General features: G+C 44.0%; 1 protein-coding gene across 3 annotated transcripts in view; it reads left to right on the top strand.

The window, feature by feature from the left end:
- The window catches only part of col5a1 (procollagen, type V, alpha 1), a 69500-nt gene that overhangs the window by 31275 nt on the left and 15595 nt on the right, over positions 1-22630 (top strand). For 2 of the 3 annotated variants that reach the window (XM_079179367.1, XM_079179366.1), the window contains exons 5-42: positions 934-1065; positions 1905-2012; positions 2118-2537; positions 3226-3930; positions 4042-4098; positions 5671-5712; positions 6245-6307; positions 6421-6495; positions 8340-8432; positions 8941-8997; positions 9163-9216; positions 9513-9566; positions 9693-9746; positions 9868-9921; positions 10022-10075; positions 10478-10522; positions 11246-11299; positions 11783-11827; positions 12588-12641; positions 12727-12771; positions 13423-13476; positions 14457-14501; positions 14724-14777; positions 15508-15552; positions 15922-15975; positions 17348-17455; positions 18427-18480; positions 18937-18990; positions 19795-19839; positions 20023-20076; positions 20159-20203; positions 20294-20347; positions 20458-20511; positions 20609-20662; positions 21249-21356; positions 21558-21647; positions 22185-22238; positions 22516-22623. In XM_079179367.1, coding sequence (XP_079035493.1) covers positions 934-1065; positions 1905-2012; positions 2118-2537; positions 3226-3930; positions 4042-4098; positions 5671-5712; positions 6245-6307; positions 6421-6495; positions 8340-8432; positions 8941-8997; positions 9163-9216; positions 9513-9566; positions 9693-9746; positions 9868-9921; positions 10022-10075; positions 10478-10522; positions 11246-11299; positions 11783-11827; positions 12588-12641; positions 12727-12771; positions 13423-13476; positions 14457-14501; positions 14724-14777; positions 15508-15552; positions 15922-15975; positions 17348-17455; positions 18427-18480; positions 18937-18990; positions 19795-19839; positions 20023-20076; positions 20159-20203; positions 20294-20347; positions 20458-20511; positions 20609-20662; positions 21249-21356; positions 21558-21647; positions 22185-22238; positions 22516-22623 — 3399 coding nt within the window. The remainder of the gene's footprint in view (positions 1-933; positions 1066-1904; positions 2013-2117; positions 2538-3225; positions 3931-4041; positions 4099-5670; positions 5713-6244; positions 6308-6420; positions 6496-8339; positions 8433-8940; positions 8998-9162; positions 9217-9512; positions 9567-9692; positions 9747-9867; positions 9922-10021; positions 10076-10477; positions 10523-11245; positions 11300-11782; positions 11828-12587; positions 12642-12726; positions 12772-13422; positions 13477-14456; positions 14502-14723; positions 14778-15507; positions 15553-15921; positions 15976-17347; positions 17456-18426; positions 18481-18936; positions 18991-19794; positions 19840-20022; positions 20077-20158; positions 20204-20293; positions 20348-20457; positions 20512-20608; positions 20663-21248; positions 21357-21557; positions 21648-22184; positions 22239-22515; positions 22624-22630) is intronic. The other variant, XM_079179368.1, reaches the window with a different exon arrangement.

Raw genomic sequence — 22630 nt, 5'->3', positions numbered from 1 at the left:
AAAAAGATATTTGTTTCAGCTAAGTTAACGTTGTATTTGATTGATGTTGAATGACATCACTGCATTTGATTAGGACATGTTTGGATAGATGCAATACAGTGTTTCGCTGCCATATATGCATGCTGTTCAGAAACATGTGGCAAACACACACACCCAGCTCCCTATGTAGCCCGGGGATCCTTCTGAGCCTTTTCACTTTTCCCTCTTGTTCTCTCTTGCTCTTTTTCTATCAATCTCTGTTCCTTCCTCTTCCTCTCTTCCTTTAAATCTCTCACTCCTGCTACTGTTCCACCCCACTTCACCTCAACATAAGGTGTAATATGCACACACTCCTTTAAGTCAAATGGCTCCCGCAGCTGCAGGTCTGCTCATGTTCACCATGTCGCACTCGTTAAGTTGATCCATTCATCTTACACAATCGGCTCAAAGGCGAAATGTCCTCAGTTCTGGGGCATGGTTTGTGTTTCGATCGATACATCTATCTATCATCTGGTTGAATACTCACTCTGTGTGTGTGTGTGAGCCTGCGGTTGTGTGTGTTTTTGTTTGTGACATCGTCCGCAGCGACATGAAGTCAGTTGTTCCATGTTCTCGTGTAACTCCGCTCTGTTTGCTGTAAGCTTTTTGTCTCACACTCCGGTACTCAACTCTGATGCAAAACAACACCGTTGGACCCCGGACAAAGTTCTTCATCATCCTGTCAGCCTTAGATTCCCCTGACTTGACCTAGTTTCAGGACTGCCTGTCCTGCATGTGATAATAATGCACGCAGATGTTCTCCCTCATCTCTATTTGTTTGTATGTCTTCATTTTCCCCCATGGGTCACAGAGTGTGAGACCGACGTCTCCGATTGTTTGCTTGTTTATTGTCATGCATGACCTGTAGCTGTGTCCAGCGGGATCTCATGACTTCTTGTTTCTTGCGGTTTCCAGGGAGACATCCAGCAGCTAATGATTGTAGCAGACCATCGTGCTGCCTATGACTACTGTGAGCACTACAGCCCTGATTGTGAGGTGCCTGCGCCCGACCAGCCTCAGAACCAGGACCCCAACACGGATGAATATGTGAGTAACAACACCTGTCTTTAAAATGATGTCCCTTGAAACTCAGAGCTCACAGTGCGGCTTTGCAAACATAAGACCATTACATTGCCCGTAACTAGAGCAATTCTGGTGGATTTTTGCATACAGGACATTGTAGAAACCAGCAAGAGTGTTCTCATGGCTTACTCAAGGAAGTTCATTTCCCTTATTCCATGATTGCCTGTAATGCTTAAATCAGATCTCGGTTGGATCCTGTGCTGAAAAGAGCCTCTTGGCTTATCCAAGAAAACTGCACTCTGCCAGAGGAAAGTGCTGACTGGGAAAGAACAGGGTTATCAGGCTATGCAGTTAGTTAATAATGTTCAGGAATGATGTGGTGCCTGCCTAAGCCTGCTTCCCTGCACCACGCCATTTGCTGCACTGAATACCAGCACACTGCATGCTGAATAAAGGTGTGTCAGAGAAGTGTTCAAATAGGGACAGGAAGTCCTTCCTCTTGATATTTTCCTTGCCCCGGGGCCTGTCAGTATGCCTGCAAGGTACACAAAAACTTGACCTGTTTTTTTTTGCTAAAGATGTGTGACAGATTCATTAGGGAAGCCCCTGGAAAAAGTCATTTGTCATTCAGTCGTAACAAGTTGCAACAGGGAGATGCAGCATGAGGTTTCCGCGAGTAGAAGGCATTCCTGTGTGCAGCTGATCGATGGCCAGTCTGTCGCACATATATCAGCCAGACCCAGCGGCAAACAGAGTAGTGGATCATGTTTGGAAATCATGTTTTTTTTTTAAAATAGATAGTTATTTTTTCTCTCTCAGTCCACACTCCCGCTCATTGTGAGTGTCATGTTTCTCTCCTTCAGAACACAGAGGAGGACAACTACTATTATGAATACCCTTACTATGAGGACGTGGATGGCAAGCCTTTGGAGTCAACATCTAATACTGAGACAGCCGCAGAAGAAGTCAAGGTAGTCTACCAAGAAGTGTTTTGCCACAAACATACGTCGCGTAGAAATGCAAATACAATCATACAAATGCGCCAAAGTAAACCATATGTTGTCTGTGCCTTACAGGTGATCGATGGAGACAGAGTGGTCACCACAGTGGAGGAGGTTTTGAGGGGTGCTGGTGCCATCGGCGGCAAAGTATTGACCAGCTCATCCAGCTCATCCTCTGGCACATCCTCCAGCTCCTCGGCGAGCTCTTCGGGTACCGCCACCGGCGGAGAAGACACCTACGGAGAGGAGACCAGTCCTTACGAGGGCTATGACGCCTACGGTAACTACGACGGCTACTACGAAGAGTCCACGGCGTCACCCGACGGGGACACCTCTCGACGTGTCACCATCACCAGCACCAGCATTGGCGGCGGGGGTGAGCTGGATCTGGGTGCAGGCGGAAAGATCGACTTGGGCACAGGGGCTGGAATCGAGAGAAAGGTCATCACCAGTGGAGGAGGATCTTCGATAACCATCACCGCCAATAACACATCAGTACGTTGACGTTAATTACACTGACATCCTCACTTAATTGTTGTTTGTTTTGGACCGGTAGGTCTAACGGGTGTATTGATGATCTGATAAAAACATTTGAAGTCCTGTTCTTTACTTAGTTACATACTCTGTGCAAGTACCTGCCTGTAATTATGTGTGGGAGACATAAGCAGGGGCTTCTTCGGGCCCATTCTCATGTTATAATCTACCAATCCACATGGGGGAAGCAAAGCCAATGGATGAAGAGATAAATAATGTCAGAAAAATCTCCAACGTTGAAGTTTTCGTTCACGACAGAATGATAAGTTGATTTAACAGAAAATAAATCGCAGCTATTTTGATGATTGATTAATAAAAGTCATTTTTTTAATTCCTTCCTCTTCATATGTGATAGAACAGGCGATGTCTTTGGGTTTTGGACAGTCGGGCAAAACATTTAAAGACGTCACCTTGGGCTTTAGGAATTTGAGAAACAGCATTTCTCTGTATTTTCTAACGTTTTGCAGAGCAAACTATTTCAATTCTAATGTGCAGATTTATCTATTATGAAAATAATCCTCGAGTTGGAACTCGAGTCCGCTTAGTGTACGTTTTAATAGCTCCGCAATGCAAAGTCATATTTTTTTCTTGTATGTTATTGGTTTACACAGGAAGTTACACTTAATTGACTATAATTGTGTTTTTATAGGTAGGAAGTTCCTACGATGAATACGGCAATGAATACGATTATGACTTGGACGGCAAATCTACCACTGGTTTGGGCGGTGGCAGCAGCAGCAGCAGTACAGTCCACCTCGGAGGTGGAGGCAGCAGCAGTTCAGTTCATGTCAGTGGTGGAGGCGGCGGCAGCAGCAGTACAGTCCACCTTGGAGGTGGAGGCGGCGGCGGCAGCAGCAGTACAATCCACCTTGGAGGTGGAGGCGGCGGCGGCGGCAGCAGCAGCAGTACAATCCACCTCGGAGGTGGAGGCGGCAGCAGCAGCAGCAGTACAATCCACCTCGGAGGTGGAGGCGGCAGCAGCAGTACGGTTCACGTCAGTGGTGGAGGAGGCAGCAGCGGTACAGTCCACCTTGGAGGTGGAGGTAGCAGCAGCAGCAGTTCTACCATCACCATCGGGGGCGGCTCTGCCGGAGATGGCTCTGTGTCCGTAGGAGGATCTTCCACCACTAGAGGGGGATCGGCCAGCGCCGGCACCGGAGCAGGGGGATCCATCGCCACCGGAACAGGCCTGGGCGTGGAAGGCGAGGGCGACGACACAGATATGGAGCACGGGTTCAAGGAGGAGCCCCTCACCGACTATGACGGACTAGATATCTATGGGGACTATGGGGACCTGGACCTGGAATACGAAGACAAAAAGCTGCCTGCTCAGACCGATCCGTATTTTGATCAGGTGAAAAACATTGGAAGGACATACTGGCAAAAGACATGGCCTATAAGATGAGGATGTTGATGGTGTTGAAGAGGAGGGTTGGCTGATTATGTCTGTGTGTTTGGTGTGCAGGTCGACGGAGCTCGTGGCGAAAAGGGACAGAAGGGAGAGCCTGCTGTTATTGAGCCTGTGAGTATCACTATTTGAACAACATACTTCAGCAACAGATGTAGGCCCGCGTGCTCTTGTGTGCACACGGGTGTGTGCGCGGATGTTTATATTTGCCAGTACACATGTATGATCCACATCCAAACACAATTAACCTCTCACTTCTGAATGAGAATCCTATGGCCTCAGGGCCCTTTCTCACAGTGTCCTAAAGCAAGGCCTCGCTCCTTCTGGTCATCAGACCTAACAGCTAAACATTTGGAGAACGGACATGCAGGGATTGTCAGTAATCTCTAAACACAGTGTGGGTAGTGTGTAAACACGGGGAGATGGAGGGAGGGAAGGGATAGAAGAGGAACAAAAGGGAGCAAGAAAGCCTTTTCTAGCCTCTCTGCCAAAAAACTAAGCTTACACAAACAGAGTAAATACATCCAACCTTTATTCAGATACACACACAGTATTTACAGGTGACGACAACTCCTTTGATTTCTTTGCAAAGGCACATACAGACACAGACGGAATTTATATCTCTCACACAGCTACAGCTGTTTCGCTTCAAACAAATGTCACTGAGCTCCACTAAGTATACATCGCTCTGTGACTGAGTATCTTCATGTTTATATGTGTGTGTGTGTGTGTCTTAAGTCCACTTCCTTAGATGACCGCTTGTGTATTATGTGTGAGTCTAAGCATATTCGTGGACCGCATTTGTGTTCACATCACCACCCAGCGTGTAGTTTCCTCTTGTAAACACGCACAAAGCGGGTTATCACACAAAAAAAACACACACACACACACTTTTTCCCCCCCAAGGTCTAGCAGCTCTTCCCATCACACACACACACACTGCAGGCGAGACACGGGGATAACCTGGGGACTGTCAAAGATCAATTGCAGTGATTTTATGATGAAAAACGTTGAGCGAGTACAGCTCGGGGTTTGATGGAAAACACCACAAACTTCAAATGAGTTATGATAATGTGCGGGTTTCTGTCTTCATACCAAAAAAAAAAGTTTAAATGTTACCACAAGAGCAACCAAACAAAAAAATATCTCTGGGGCCCAAAGAGCTGCAATGATGCATCTGTGAGTCGTTCCACACAGAACCGAGGTGACTCTCTGTTTTTAGCTATGGGGATATTTGGCAGAAATACCCTTCAATGACTTTGTTGAATATATGTCGAAGCATAGAGGCATATATATAAACTGGCTTTTTATCGCATTCATGAGCAAATATTTTATCCGATAATTATCACTTTCATTTCATTAGTAATCCCCTTGGCTTGTCCAGGTATGAGAGCACCTCGGGGCATCTTTGTCTTTCTGGCTCTGCAGACGCTCACCCTGCTTTTCTCCATAAAATAATGAATTGCAAGCATAGCTAAATGCTAAATTAGCAAGGACTTTGAGATGTGGAAAGTTGATAGGCAGGTGTGTCGGGACATGTACTCATGTACACTTACCTCCTTGAACCAAAGCCCTGTGTTAATGAACAAAGAATATGCCTGCGGGTGCGTCTGCACGCTGAGAGATCGTTGTGCACAGATATGTGAGATCGACTCTTGTGGTGATATCTGTGCTTGTGTGTTTCAGGGAATGTTAGTGGAGGGTCCGCCTGGGCCTGAAGGGCCAACAGTAAGTCTCTCCCTCTTTATTTCCTTATTCTGTATCGTCTCTGTTCTATATATAAAAGCTGATAACGGTTTACCCAGTCGTCTAGTCCGTGCATGCTACGTCCTGTGGATAAGAAAAAAAAAAAAGTTTTAGTGCTTTGCTGTGAAAATCCCCCCCGGCTGCCTGATTTGTAATGCAAAGGGAGCGGCCAAAACAGTTCCCCCGAAGAGATATGGACTTGCCCAGATGTTGAAGAACTTAATTATTTATCGAGGACGATTCTTTCAGACACCGTTGCTCTTGACACCCTGCCGATGGAGTCCCACAGAGGCCGGCCATGCAAGCGTTGAGCTATAGACAAACAAAGAGCGCCTCGCTCTGGATTTACTACTCAACAAGCTGTCCCATATTGCCTCATGCATTCCTTTCTCCCATGTGTGACCACTTTGCAAGATAAAGGCGAGAACTTTTTAGTCGAGCAAATATGACTGTTTCTTTGTGATGCATTATGCGTGTATGATGTGTGTAAAATGAGATCTTTTGCTTAACTTAGGGTCTCCCCGGACCCCCAGGTTCTTCTGGCCCACCAGGCAGTGCTGGAGATTCTGGAGAGAGGGTGTGTTTCAAACTGTACATGTCACACAGATTTTCAAAGCTCTTGGAATACAGAAACTAACCATATTTCTGTCCCCGTGTGTGTGCTCGTGTTTGTGTTATTTTCCATGAAAGGGACCTCCGGGTCGTTCTGGTCTTCCCGGTGCTGATGGTCTGCCAGGAAGCCCTGGAACGGTGCTGATGCTGCCTGTAAGTACAATTATCATGTTTTCACGTTTACATGTTTACCGACAATTAAAGCACGAAAACATTTTCCATGTGGCTTTTACGTCCATGTTCAGCCTTGTTTAAAGCCAAGTACGATGCCTCCTTCTCTGTGGTATCAATAACTCTGACATGTGGTTCACAGTGGAGTGGAATGAAGGGGGTTTCCTTTTGAAACCATTTTTGATATGTAAATATGTGCTTTAGCAGCCCCTTGTGGTCCGTTCAGTAACTTGGAGCGCCTCCTTCTCTATCACTTGTAGTGCTCACTCAGTAGTTTTTACTCCATCAACTCAAATCTGCATTATGTAAGGGCTTTCTCTCCCGACATAGTTTGAACTAGCGCCACATTCTTTCGCCAACATTTGAGATGTCCCATCACGTGTCCTTCCAGGAAGTCGTCTAGCTGCAGACAGGAAGCAAAGCAGTGCAGTTCTCTCTGTAGCTCCAGCTGCATCTAATGGCTTTCAACCATTGCAGTTACACAGACGCGCTATCAGCTTCCTGCGCTGTCTACCTTTCTGACTTTTCTTCCCCTTGTTACTTGCAAGATGTCTGATACGGCTGCTGTTGGATCTGATTAGTTGTACAGATGTGAGGTTGTGGTTTTCGGGGGTCCACAGAGCTTGTCTGGGTGAGCCATGAGGCAAGCTCTGTCTGGACAGGAACCCAAGTCGTTCTGGTGTATCCACTGGCAGAAAGCGGCGCAGCTTGAAATCTGATCTCTGAGCTCCTGGGCTAATGGGAAACATGCATTGTTGTTTCGCCCTCCTCTCACCAGAGGACTCTATGGCTCACTGTTAAAAATTGCGGCATCAACATAACAGGGTTGAATTGCGTTTTTCTAACACTATATCTTTGCTTAAATGGTCCAGTGAGTAGAGATGCATCTTCTCTTTATTTTCCGTGCTCTGCATGCTCTACCATGAGTCGGTGTAGTTCCCATCGCAGTGCTTTTCTCTTCCCCTGGCCTCTCTTGTCGACAATTTGATGTTGCGGAACATTTTGTTCAAGGTTCGATGATGCACAGGAATGTCGGTAAAGAATTGCATATTGGAGAAGGAAAGAAGATAAAGAGAGAGAGAGAGAGAGAAGACTAAAAGGCTCACAGAGGCAGGAAGGAAACACAAAAAAATAAATAGCTGCATGTATTAGATTGTGGCTAAGATAGCAAAGGGAAGGGCCAATATTTAATCAAACTCAGCAAATAGAGTTAGAAGAAGGAGATGTGAGATTTGCACAATGCTTGTGAAAAGTTCTGGATGTATGTGGTTCATTGTGGGTGAGCTGCAGCGGCTCTGACTCATCCCTGATGTTCTGAATCAACTTTGTATTTTGCTTCTTGGTAACAACGTTTCTGTGATGGTGAAATCCTGCACAGTATTTCACTGTTGGGTTGCTCCGCGTCTGTAAACCAACCGACAAGTCAGCCTCCCGAGGACTGTGCTCTGTAATCCAATGCTTGGCCCAAACAAACCTGCGTTGCACCACAGTCCTGGATATCCACCTATGGTGCAATGCTGGCATATCACCACCAGATGCCAGTAGAATTCGAAGCTCAAGGCCTGCAGAGGCAACGTCTGATGGTGCTGGTTTGACAGCCGGAGGCAGATGCTTAGCTCAACATCTGCTGCAGAGTTTCAAGATGGGAATGCTGTATTAAAAAAAATATTTAAGACATTGTTGGGAATAGGTTCAAATCAAATATTCATGTTGCTGCAATGGCCATTTTGCATTTTTCTCAGCTATTACTTTTGCCAGTGCCTCCGGTGTGCTGGTATCAACTTTGCTGCAGCGATAGTGTCACCAATCTGTGATTCCCTCCATAGTTCAGATTCAGCGCTGGAGGCGACTCTGGTCAGAAGGGACCTGCTGTGTCAGCACAGGAGGCCCAGATGCAAGCCATCATGCAGCAGGCTAGGGTAACAGTTCACACATAAACACACTGCAGTAGTCAATATTATAGAAATGCATGGTTGTTTTTTTTCTCCATTTAGCAAATTTGCTTCTCCTGTTAAGTCTAACCATTTCTTATTGTGTTGTAAATTGTGTTGTTTTGCCATAATTGCATGAATCCATTTGTTTTTTACACGTGTCTCTTTGTATCTGTACACATCATTGGTACTCCTCTATTATCGTCATTCATTTTCTTTATTTCATTGTTACATTTTATTACCCCGCCGTTGTTCACAAGCATGCATAATTCATGTACAATTTCACACACAGAACTCATGAACAAACACAAATCCACTTACAGCGCACACACACACACACACACACATGCAAATGGTTTTACATCCATGTTATATTTAATCATACATCAGCTACATGTACAGCAGCCTTCAATGTTATACATTCTTCAATATATATATACACAAATATATATATATTGTTTCCTCTTATTGCATATTCTTTCCCTCCTGTGTTCAGCTGGCTATGCGTGGCCCTTCAGGTCCAATGGGTTTGACTGGCAGATCCGGCCCTCTGGTACGTATTTCAAAGCACCTTACGACAGACACAGACTAAATATCAATAGAAATCTTGTGTAAAAAAAAAAAAGAATCAACAGTTATAATACAAACAGTTTGTAGCTGAGTTGAAGACTTGTATTGGTTTAGTGTCCATTAAAACTTTTATTTTCTTTCCTCTCAGGGTCCTCCCGGTGTATCGGGACTGAAGGGAGAGTCTGGAGAGGCAGGTCCTCAGGTAAGAGATGTTTTTATTTATATATATATATATATATATATATATATATATATATATATATTTCTGAAAAACAGAAAGAACTAAGTCAAAGCAAACCCCATCTGAAAATATGTTAACCTATTAATATTAATTGTTAAAATATTGTCGTATTGGTTTAGTTCAAACTCATTATCTTTGCAACCCTTTAATATCAATGTGGTATGCAGTGTTTCTTGTTTTAGTATGATTATTCCAAGATGCAAATGTAAAGTGTGTTTTAAAAAAGTTGAGTTTTAATCGAAGTGTTTTCGTTTCAGGGACCACGTGGACCTTTGGGTACCCTTGGACCCTCCGGAAAGCCTGGCAGAAGGGTAAGTGTAACAGACTTGCTGATAGACATTTGGTCGTGCTTTAGATTTAGATATTCTAGTCTTCATAGTATATTCACAAGGCTGTGTGTTAACAGTCATGTTACGTAACTGTGTTCATTTTTACAGGGTCGTTCTGGAGCCGACGGTGCCAGGGGCATGCCGGGACAGTCTGGAACCAAGGTACCTTGCCCACCACATTCATAATACATTTCAATGCGCCATGTTTCATAATACCAGTGTAAAAGCCTGTTTTTGAAGCTTGTACGAGAGGTACGCCGCCTGATTTTCCTTTGCTCTTCAGGGAGACAGAGGGTTTGATGGACTGGCCGGACTTCCCGGTGAGAAAGGACACAGAGTAAGTTCTTTTGTGGTTGCTATGAAAAGTGTGTTTTTGTAACGTGCGTGTATTGTTTTGACGCGTGCCACTGTTACATCTCAATGTGTTGTTGTTATAGGGTGAATCTGGCCCGTCTGGACCTCCTGGTGGTCCTGGAGAGGATGGAGAAAGGGTAACAGAAAAATCACAATTTCACGCCTCTCTTTTTTCTGTTTTCATTTCAAAGAAGCAGCATGTGTACGCTTGTGTCTGATGTTCCCCACCCCTTAGTCGTTATTGTTATGCTGCAGGAAGTCAGATAGATTATGTCTTCCTCTTACCAAAGTCACCTTCTTCTGTCGGCCCCAGAATTTTTACTTACCACTCCACTTAATATTTTTCCTTTTTATCTCTGCACACCTCTATCTGCCTTTAATCTCCCTCACCATCCTCATTATCCACAGCTGATGCAACCTGATCCCCTCTTTCCCGGGCTTTTTCTCCGTGCCTTCCCATTATCTCTCTCATATCGCACACAAACACACACATTTTCTGTCTGATCCACACTCTGACCCGTTATCTCTCTCTTTCCCAGGGAGATGATGGAGAGATCGGGCCCAGGGGACTTCCCGGTGAACCAGTGAGTGATCCCACGTATTACCATTCGATCTTACACCGAGAGATTCTGAGTTTTGAGTTGAGTCGATAGAGCTCATCGTGTCATTGTGTTGCCGAACAATCAAGGGATCTGATACATCATCTGCATACTGCAGCCGCTGTTCATATTCACATAAATTGAGGTTTCTCTCAGCGTTATATTGCTGGAAAGTGAATGTTGATGAGGCTTTGCTGGCGTTTCATCTGTACAAGAGGAGCTTTGGAGGTGAGAAATGCAGGCAGCTCACATCAAGCTTGTTATAATAGCCTCCCACTCTCACAGGCAGGATATTCCCCGCGGAGGAGGAGAAAGACGGGGAAAGAGAAACCAACAGAAAGCACTTGATAGCTGCTGTTGTGACTTATTTTCTCCACCAGGGTGTGCTACATTGGTTTGCATTCACAATGACGTGACAACAGGTCTCGTTAGGTAACTGTAGCTATGAGGCAAAGCACAGTTATTCAAAGCAATGTTTGACAGGCATAGCTGTGGGGAATTAATGTATAGTAAAGAGAGAGGAAAAAAAAGGGTTTTCAGCTTTCCATCACAATGTGACTTGGTAGAATATCCTCAAGGACATTTGGGGCGTCAGGTTGTCTCCAGAAGTATCATTTTAATACCTGAGTGTTTAATAATTCATCAAGCCTTTCACAGGTGTGATATCTTTCTCAATCTCATTTCCCTCCTGTTTTTTTTCCTCCCTAGGGGCCCCGTGGTTTGCTGGGTCCAAAAGGACCTCAGGGACCTTCAGGACCCCCTGTGAGTCCCCGTACCCTCCTCTCACCTTTTCATATCCATGCTGGTTCATTAGATTGACTGTTTAGTGAGCAGAATCATGTTTTTTTTATTTTACCATCTCACAAAACAAAACCCACAGCAAACAACACCCTCAGGGAAATCTAACTCAATATATTTCAGACAGCATACACGCAGAGTAGCATGCGTTATTGAGTTAAACTTCAGCGTTTCAGACAAATGTCTACAGCAAAGCTAAAACTGAATGTAAATACTGTTTCAATTGATTTAATTTAACGTGGACAGTGCGCATCAATCAAGTGGCTTATTTTGCACTGATATCCCTGTGCAGGAAGTAGAGATATCACATACAATAAATCATACCCTCAAAAAAACGCAAAAGAAAGCTAAAAGTATCGCCGAAATACTAACCCTTTTCAGTGTATTACAGATGTGCTGGCCGTCCTTTGTGTGTGCTCAACATTGTGTTCATCTCCAATGCTGTAGGGCGTTACTGGAACGGATGGCCACTCTGGACCCAAAGGAAACATAGTAAGTGAAGCTGGAATTGATTAAAATGTTCCGTATCATTTCCCAAATTAAACCAAAGGACGGGCAATTTCGGGAAGTGCAATTGTCCCCATTTTGTCCCAAAATAAAAGGCGAGTCCCCACAATGTGACTGTGTAATCTGATTTATGTCCCCACAACATGGGTTGAACACTCCTCCTCACACACACACACACCAGTACAATCAGAGGATACTTAACAGATAACGAAGAATAGACCAGCTGTGTTTAGGTCCATTTGAGCAGTCAAACCACCGCCGGTTGTATCGTTCCAGGTCAATTTCTTGTAGCGCCTGACCGTAATGAGAGAATACCTGGCTGAAGTCTGTTCTGTTGGGAATGTTCCAACTAGGTAGAAATGGAAGATCAACAGCTCTCCCAGACTCTTGGACCAGGGCCATGTAATTGATTGGCAGTTATCTGAGAGTGAACGTGTGCTCGTGTTTGTCGTTCAGCACTTTCTGTCGTTAGGACAGTAGGTGTGAGAATGTGTGCGGTGCGTATGTGTGTGTGTGTCCCGAGCAAGATATTGTGCTGTGTGCCTCTGTAGGTATAAGAATGTAATAATGCAGTGATGCACTGTTGGACAGCTTCTGATTTATATGGGTTGAGGGAAGCATTTCGTCTTTAATGGACCTTATGGAGAGACGGATTTCTCTTCCCTTTATCAGGGAGGTTTTAATCAACTAAATAATTTAAAGTATTTAAATGAGATTTCTAAAATTAACTTTTGTTTTTCTTCAGGGACCTCAAGGAGAGCCAGGACCTCCTGGACAGCAAGGAAACCCAGGTACCCAGGTCAGTGATGAACAGGTTGTCCGACGTTTGATTTTCTCTCATCCATCAAATAAATTGTTCTGAGCATTTTCTATCCTCTCCACAGGGACTCGCGGGGCCCCAAGGAGCCATCGGACCGCCAGGAGATAAGGTAAGATATCACATGATCGCCGTGTTACAATGTAACTGTGTAACATGTCGTTTTCTGCAACTCCACAGGAAAAGAAAAACCTGCCAGCTTGATAAAATGTTAATAAACGCAGACCCCGAAATCTGTAAAATTGCTGGAAGTTGTCTTATTAATTTGCATGAGCTGAAAGCCAAGTTGCTCTTATTCAGCTCCAAATGCTTATCACACTATTATGCAAACGGCTCCCCATCCCCAACGCAGGACACAAATAGTGCCGAGTAGACAGATTTTAATCCTGATACATTTTAATCCAATTTCAGCTAAATCCAATTTGCCTGTTTATATCCAGTTTGTTGTTGAACAGTGTGAGAATGAATAATGTATATATTATGTTTCTCCTCATTTATAAATGAAATACTAGAAGGCTGTCATATTTGATGAAGCACAAATATAATCAAATTACGAATAGATTGTTTATTATATAAAACGTTGGTTTGAAGAAGTAGAAGTTAGCATGCAGACGTTAGCATTAAGCTCAATACAACACAGTGTGTAAGTACAGCCTGACAGAGCTGTTAGCAAGACTTGTATGATACCTTTAACTTCTGATTGCTACGTGCTGTCTTAACTCAGTGATGTCTTTTCTGTCCTCACATCTTGTCTTCTGTCTAGGGTCCTACAGGGAAGCCAGGCTTGCCGGGAATGCCAGGAGCTGACGGTCCACCGGTGAGTACATACATACCACACACATCTAAAGAAATGTATGCAAATGATCATTTGTAAAGTATAATTTCTCATAACTGTGAAGAACAACACTTTCAAAGCAGTACATGGAATTTCAACGTTTAATAACGACACACTGAGATGATTATTTGTCCGAAACATATGTATGAGACAACACATTCACACAGCTGTGTAACGGTTGAACAACCCGCCCACACACATCTTTGCACAGACGGCCACAGAAGACACCTGCGCTAATGGCAGGGCCGGGTGTCTTAGAAGGCCCCAGGCGTCACCTAAGAGACAGTGAAATTAAATATGAATAACTGTAGCGGAAAGAAAAAAGTCAGATAGTCGGTGTAGAATACAAGGGGTTTGGTGAAAAAGAGGAATTAGAGATGGAGGAGAGCGCACCTTTAATGGCTTTTTGGATTAGAAATAGCTCTCCGCCATTGACACACTCTTATTTTTATTCATCCACGTGTTGCCTCCTCCATCAACCGCAATATTCTCTCTCTCTCTCAATCTCAATGTTCCCTCCTTGCCCCTCATCTCTGTCCTCCCTCATATCTATTACCTTCTCCATCCTCTCTCACATCACTAAAAGCCCATCAGAGGCCTTGCAGAGCTCCTTCGTCTCACGAGAATGCAATACATTTTCTCGTGTTTTGCGTCATCTGAATTTTGTGTCTGCATACACTCATGTGTACGGTTCGTATGTAATGTATTGTGAAGTCCCAAAACGGCAGTCTTGGCTTTTAGAGCCCAGTAATAGCCGGTAGTGCCTCGATATTACTTGTGCATTAAGGCTAAAAAGCCCAAATGAGATTGAACTCTAAAGGCTCTTATTGCAATTTTCCACATTGATACATCCTCCCATAGTTTTACAACTTAATCCCTCAGTTATAGGTGGGTGTTGTAGTATTTATGGTGGTAATTATCCTGAGATGAGATTCAATAATGTTTCGCTTAATAATTCACAGGGTCACCCTGGAAAGGAGGGGCCTTCTGGAGAGAAAGGACACCTGGTGAGCTTTATTTCTTTCTCTGCCTTTCTTACTTTTAAAGATTACATTAGTTATTTTTCTGAATTTATTCAAGCTTTTCTAGGTTTCTTTCCTCTCCCTTTGTCCTAGTTTATACACACATTTGCATAAGACATTTTGCATAAATGTAGATAGCATTAGCACTGTGTGTGTACTGTAATTGTGTGCGTGCTACAAGCTCTCGCTAAACATCTATCTCTCCAGGGCCCTGCTGGCCCTCAAGGACCCATCGGTTATCCTGGGCCCCGAGGCGTGAAGGTGAGATGATTATCGACCAATAATAAATCCATTTTTGATATCATTGGGTTGGGGGTACCCTGCAATTAACAACTATTATGGGCTAATAGTTGCCCATTATCTCATTCAAATGTTATTATTTCCAAGGTCTTTCCAGCAATTAAGTGTTATTTTGTAAAAAAAAGCTGTAGTTTAACAGAATGAAAGCCTTAGCTGCCTAGCTTCTAGGAACGGTCTGGAATAGAATAGCCTCTGCTTTAGTTACAGAGACATGAAAACGATCTCTGTAATGAATAGATTAGGACAGGAGAGTCATCTTTTCAGATCTTACATCACTTTGCTCACGTAAGGTTAGTCACAGGGGCTGACGACGGCTCAAAGGCGCACAGCCGATAAAACCAAGACGAAAGAAATCCCATCAAATAAAATCTTGGCAAGAGGGTGTGACTGATCCAGTCATTAAAGCTGAGAGAGGGGATCACACAAGAGGTTTGACTTCTTGCTAAAAGTCCCCCACCTACATGGCTGAAGTCTGAAGTGTCTGCTCCCTCGGGGGAAGATGAGACGACTGGTCAAAGAAAAAAAGTAGTTGTGAGGATTTGAAATGCATTTACAGTCACTCTCTAATCTGTAGACATTTTTAATGAACCCATTGCATTGTGTTCCCTCCATAACACCCTTGTTTGACACGTTTGAAGAGAACTGACAATTAGCGATCGGCCTGTAACATCTGTGTGTTCTTGCATCACAGGGAGCGGACGGTGTTCGCGGTCTTAAAGGACACAAGGGTGGAAAGGTAAGAGAGCTCGGACTTATTTGCTGAGAAAGTGTCTGGCGTGAAAGGAAGAGACTGTAAACATCATGGAAATTGTAGTATTTGTATGAATTATATGGAATATTTCATGCTAATGATGATCTCAATGAAATCCTGTTAAACTGATGCTGGTACGGAACAGAGGGAAAAAAAAGGCGATCAAGAGTTTCTATGGCAACAGGGGATCTTGCCAAGACTCTGCATCTGTGCGTGTGTGTGTGTGTGTGTGTGCTCGCCTTTTGAGTGTGTTCTGGGTATTAATACCACACAAATGGTTTCAACATCTGTATTGTTCCATTCTTCATCCTTTATTGCATCCTCACCTCTTTTCCTCCTTCACTTTCTCGCCAGGGAGAAGATGGCTTCCTCGGCTTCAAGGGAGATATGGGCATCAAGGGCGACAGGGTAAGGCTTTATTTGTTTACATCAAATAAATCACGTTTGGAACGTCATTCTAAGAAAAAAAAAAAAATTAGGCAACTCCTTACGCCTGCTCTCAACATTGGTTTTATTGGGGAAGTGACCTTTACCTGAACTAAGTGAAATCACCAGCCACCTCCTGAGATGTTAGCCCCCCCTCATGGCCTAAGCCTCTGTGACTGCTGTGGAATTGTGGGTAATAAGCAAACATAAGGTGTTGCCCCCTATTGCCAGCTGGGAGCGTGTGTGCGTGCGTGCATGAGCAGTTTCAAATCCCTTTTCTCGCCCCATCTGTCACTTTCCAGTCAGCAACTTAAAGGGAAAGTTTGACAGGTGTAACCAGGAACAGTTTCCTTCTGCAAACTGCATTAGGGATTTACAATGTCAAGTAGTAGGGGAACCGTCTTTCTTTTACAGTGAGAAACATAACCCGTACTTCAAACATCAATCCCCCCAATCCCTGACCATAGCTGAGAACAGAAAGGAAGGAGAAATCAATGGCGCTCTAAACCCCTTCAAACCCGAGAGAGAGACACCCTCTTTCCTCTGGAGATGTAGCGGATCCCGATGAAAGCGAGGATTTGAGGAGGCCCTCTGTTCTGGAGGAGTCACACGTGGACTAGAATCTAAATGACTCATTTGAAGCGTTCCTACGTGTGTGTGTGAGAGGGTGCTTAATTTCAAGTGTTCTCTTTGATGAGCTTGCAAGTGTGAGTCAAGTACAGTTTGCTTGATGCCGTTTTATGTGTACTCCGCGCAGGCCTTTAACTAGATACCTTTCACACACCACTGGGTCTCCGCAGCAGCGACTGCTTGTCAGAGCGAGTTTGTACTCCGTCATTTAGCCGGTGTCCTGCTAGAAGGGGGAGCCCGCTCGCCGAGAGAAGCAATAATAGGATCGCTTACTGCTCTGAGGGGCAGGCGGCGATAGGAAAATAGCTTTACTGGATTATTTCCGCAACTTTACGCTCGCAACAGTTTTTAAAAGGGCGACCCGAGTTGATGGACTTGTTTGGTTTACAAGAAAAAATATTGAATGACTTCCCCGTTAATGCTCCTGAAAATGTGGTTTCAAATCTTAAGTATGTCTCTATAACATGAGAGATAACTTTAAGAGTAAAGTTTACAGAACACGGTAACATTATAAGTCTGATGCTGAGTTAGCATCAGACTTTGATTCAAATATAAATTCTGATTGGTGGCAGTAATGTTCCTCGTAACGTAGAAATGCACGAGCAAAAGGCAGGGAAGAAAACTGCTAGTTGGTGTATGCATCCAAATGATTTAGTATGCGAGTGGATTGTGTTGAAGTATAAGTCATGTGATATGTGTGCTTTGCGCTTCCTGTGCTTTCCAGGGAGAGCTTGGACCAGGAGGACCCAGAGGAGAGGATGGTCCCGAGGGACCAAAAGGTCGCTCAGGTCTCCCAGGAGATGCCGGTCCTCTCGGAACGAGTGGTGACAAGGTAAACTTCCACGACTCAAACACTCACACCCCACAGATCATGTGTCCTAACTTGTTTGATCTATAGGATGATAGCTCAGCAGGGCTTTCATTGCTTCTGCTCTTGAACCAGCTGGGAGCGTAAAGTGGTTCTAAACATTCTTTATTGTTAAATTGAACACTGGGTTAGCTGTTGCCGACAATCCCTCAAACATTTTGTTGTGGTTCTTTTCTAGAGGATGTGGCCTCTCAGTGTTCTTTCCCTTAAAGCATAAAAAATGTCTTGAGCAGTTGTTGTAGACTGTGCCAACAATCCGATTCGACAAGTTCATCGGCCAAACGTTGGAATGAAAGCTGTGGTTGTGTTCCACAGTAACCACAGCGGATGTGTTGATTATCCTTAAAGCTTAAAGTGCTCTTAATCTGAATTACATTTGCATTATGGCGGTCACGCCGCATTGTAGATGTAGACACCGGCCTGTATCTGGATCACACATGAGGGGACAGCTGACTCATTCTCATATCTGATTGAAGCCTGCACAGACGCCAACATTTCATCATTCAAACGCTGGCGCTGTGTTTAGCAGGTTTTCATATGTTAATTTAGTTTTACTGCTAGAATAACACTATTCTGTATACATTCACAGCTGTACGGGTAGACGTATAGTGCAGTCGGCTTGCCTTGTATTTAGGCTGGAAAGCTACTCATTAGGAGATCAACTTTGGATATAAATTCTACTGTTGATTCTAATATTTTTTGCATTACTGGTAACTCATTAAAATACAATATATTTCTTCTATGAAGTCAGATTAATACCAGGGATTTAATTTGTTAAATTTCGCATCATAAGCATCAGGTACAAACGAATTACACGATGTGGGACCAAAAGCAAAGACAGTAAATAATGCCCTCTGTGGCTCTGGAAGGAGCTACATTTCGGAATCAATTTGGACCGTGGTGTTAATCTTAATTTGTTTTTTTCTCATTATCAGGGTAAACTTGGAGTCCCCGGATTGCCAGGATACCCAGGAAGACAAGGACCAAAGGTAAATGAGTCCATGTATTGCTCAACAATTAATTGCTCAGGAATCAGTATGGAGTAACTTTAAACCGCTATTGATAATAGGCCCCAATTCATTTGGCCACAATGTTCCTACACACTTGCGTTTTCTGTGTGTATTTGAAAGAAAGTTCATACATGTGAAGTGTGTGTTGCTGAACTTTTGATGGCTCATCCTTTAGCCTCTTTAGCAAAAGCCGCAGTCTGACAAGTGGACATGCTTGAAGCTCCCTGATCAAAGAGCCGGGGACTTGAATATGCTTTTTGGTGTCAGCTCTCAGCTCCTCATATGACAACAATAAAACACTGCTTTTTATCCACGGCTTAATCTATCTCCTGTTTCATTTAATATGCTAGCGATATCTCAGGGGAGTAAACAAGGGATATAATATTTAATGTTTGTCTCTCAAATGATTAATTACTCTCTCTCACTCTCACACAGGGATCTCAAGGTTTCCAAGGTTTCCCAGGCGCCAACGGAGAGAAAGGAACGCGGGTATGTCAGATAGGCTTCTTATTATTCTTCTCATTCCTACAAGGGTTGGATCAATACTGGCGTAGCGTTGGAGACAGGCTGATGTCCCAGCTCCACATTTATCAACGTAGAGGAAGTTGCATGGCTACAAAATAAAGATTTTTCACCAAGGACAGAGAGACAATTGCATTCCGTCTTCTTTACAACTTACGCAACTCATTTCAAACCGCCAAAAGCATTGTTTATCACTTTGCGGCCCTTGAGCAATGTTTCATTTTCTTTGTTTAAGGGATGGGCCATTAGCATGGCTGCAAGAGTAATGGTTCGCCACCGCGAGTGGAACAAGGCACATAAAGCTTTTCATCTTCACAAAACATTTGTGAAGTTTATGAGACCAAGCTGCCAGACAGAAGGGGATGATAGTGCCATTAAGTAGTTCCAGAGCTCTTTTTTTTTTAAAACCTAAAAGCCACACAAAAGATGTAATTGTTTTTCTCATTAAAATTGTATGAAGCCACTGTAATAGTAACATCACTTTAAAATCATTATGCTATGCACTATTGTTTATTAAAGTGTTCTATTCTTAGGAAGTAATGAATCTAATGTAAGTCATGATCAATAATTATGGTAATTTTGAAACGGGTAATTCCTAATTAATGATAAAAGGTGATCTCAGATCTCCTAAATCACCCATTTCTGTTGAAATCTGTTTGCAAATGTGACTGTCTGCTGCCATTAGATTGGTTCTTCTAGAGGAAGCAGCCTCTCCATGATGCGACTCCTTTGATCATTGTGTGTGTGTGTGTTTGTCCTCCATGTCCACAGGGAACAGCGGGAAAGTCTGGCCCACGCGGACAGAGAGGACCAACGGTTAGTCTTACTCAGCAGACTCGTGCTTGTGTACAGATGGCGAGCTTGGCACCTGGGTGAAAATCAAAGTTCATCCTCGGCTTCCATTAGGGGAACCCACGCAGATTCAACCGATTCACTCCAGGTCACAAATATGTCTTAGGACACTTTGTATGATTTTAATCACTTTGTCTTTTTCTCAAGGGGCCTCGGGGAGAGAGAGGACCAAGAGGACCAACAGGAAAAGCCGGACCAAAGGTGCGTCAAATATTTCACTGGCGCTTTCTTGCGTATTTTGTGGTAACACGTTCACCACTTACTCCTTATTTTGTCTTTTCAGGGTAACTCAGGAAATGATGGCCCACCAGGACCTCTCGGGGAGAGGGTACGTACCGTCACATGTTTATAATTTAATTCTCATTACATGTAGAGTGAAAGTGATTATTGACCAGGAATCATCTGTTGTGGCTTCCAGGGTCTGCCAGGGCCTCAGGGACCAACAGGTTTCCCAGGACCAAAGGGACCTCCTGTGAGTTCTAACTCATTCAAAAACACACACAACTGTGTATATACACCCATCGTGCCTTTTCCTTTGTCGTTCTTTACACTCACATTCATAGATTTGTATGTATTTCTCAGGGACCTTCAGGGAAAGACGGACTGCCCGGACATCCTGGACAGAGAGGAGAGACTGTGAGTAAACTAGTTTGATTATTCAGCTCTTCATCTGTATTCGACGGAGTCAGTTGTATGGTAATGTAACTCTTGTTTTTTCTTCTGTAATAAACAGGGATTCCAAGGCAAGACTGGCCCTCCTGGCCCTCCCGGCGTGGTTGGACCTCAGGTGGGTCACAGTCACTGACCATCTTGTATTATCAGTGCAACGTAATGATTATATTCTTTTGTGCAGAGACACATCTCCATTAAGTTGCTGAAAAATAACTATTATGTATCTCAAAATGTTTTAAAAGTTACACTCACCAGTGTGCACCAGTAAAACTACCAGAAAGCTCTCAGCATTTTGAATTTCCCACAAAAAAATAAAAGGATTTGTCCTCATACCTATATCTCACCAGCCATGACATAAGTGTTGCTTATCCTCTTTCACATTAGCAATTCGTCCATTATGCATAAGCGTTTAACAGACTTTACCCTCCCGGCCGCTTGGCTAATGCCAGCTGAGGACATTGATAACTGAGCTGTATGTGGCCTTAATGACTAGTAGGCCTCCTACGCAGCAAATGCTCAGCTTCTCCATGCCGTGTTTCGTAATAGATGCAGAAATTGTAACATCTTTTTGGTATTGAATTGCTGATTTTGCTCACAGTCTTCCTCTCACAGTAGTTTATCTTCTTCACACCTCCTCTGCAACTGGGCTTTATAGCTGTAATGTCTGGGTTTATATTTCATCTTTTTTTTTCAAATTGTAGGGACCAACTGGTGAGACTGGACCAATGGGAGATCGAGGTCATCCTGGACCCCCAGGCCCACCTGGTGAGCAGGGTCTACCCGGAGCTGCAGGGAAAGAAGGAGCCAAGGTGAATCCTGAAGCTCTATTTAATACTGTGTCTTTTGTTTAGCGCTCTATCAGCATCATACATGTGACAACATTGCTCCCATCCATCTATTGTTTTGTAGGATGATGTAACTACACTCATCTGGGTGTAATTTGGGTCATGCAATCACAAGACACTAACAATGCATTTATAGAATTAATGCCATTGTGCTTTGACCTACAGGGTGACTTCGGTCCTGCCGGCCCAGCAGGTAAGGATGGCCCTCCAGGGCCAAGAGGATTCCCGGGAGAGAGAGGTCTGCCTGGCCCTGTGGTTAGTATTCCCTTCTGCTCAGTACAAAAGCATCTCACAAAGTCAATATCTCTCACAGCTTGGTTGTTGCATAATAGTTCTGGGCTATTAAATCGCTGTAAGACTTTGGTTAACTTCAAGAATCAGACATGATATCACGTCCCTGAGTGGGCTATACAAGAGAACAGTGTGCTCTAGGCTGTTTATTTTTTAAATCTTTTATTCTTTGACAAAGTCATGGTGTGCTGGTTATGCAATTCACACTATATCCTTACTGCCAACTTGTTAGAAAGAGTTAAATTGCAGAAAGCTTTTCGTTTAACTCTAGGGTGCAGAAATTATACGACACACCTGTTCCTTTGTAATATAAAGGATGTTCACAGCAGTTTTAGTAAAGAACTGTTCTCCCCGGCTGCTCTCAGCCTCCACTTTGGGGACTATAGGAGGCTTTCCATTTCACGCTGGGCCTGTTCGAAGCAGTCCAGCGCAAGGCAGGACATGTGCTTCCCCAACAGATGTGTTTGTTTTCTCAAGTCTTCATTTTATTCTGCTCTGCAGGGGGCTCACGGCTTGAAAGGGAGTGAAGGACCTCATGGACCACCTGGCCCTGCTGTGAGTACATTTTACTGCATCCTCATCCTCAGTTTGTCACTCTCATTCTCTCACTCTCGCTCTCACCTTCCATATTCCGTCTCCATCTCTGGGTATTGTCTTCACGGCAAAGTTCCCACCCTAAGTTGTTCCAGGCACTTACATAATATAATGATATGCACAGTGTGCTACTTACATAAGAGAGGCCTGACCTATTTGGTAGACGTGCCTGATGTTATGATTTTGTTTCAGTGTTTAACACTTGATTTCTCTGATATTTTGTGCGGTGGTGCTGTAGGGTTCTCCTGGCGAGCGTGGTCCTGCTGGCGCAGCCGGACCTACAGGTCTCCCCGGACGTTCTGGCCCCCAGGGACCTCCAGGCCCTTCCGGAGAGAAAGGTGGACCGGTAAGAG

This window comes from Pholis gunnellus (genome assembly GCF_910591455.1).
Source record: "Pholis gunnellus genome assembly, chromosome: 18".
NCBI classification, from domain to species: domain Eukaryota; kingdom Metazoa; phylum Chordata; class Actinopteri; order Perciformes; family Pholidae; genus Pholis; species Pholis gunnellus.
Note: the sequence above shows the minus strand (reverse complement) of the source record. Positions and strands in the feature narration are given on the sequence as shown.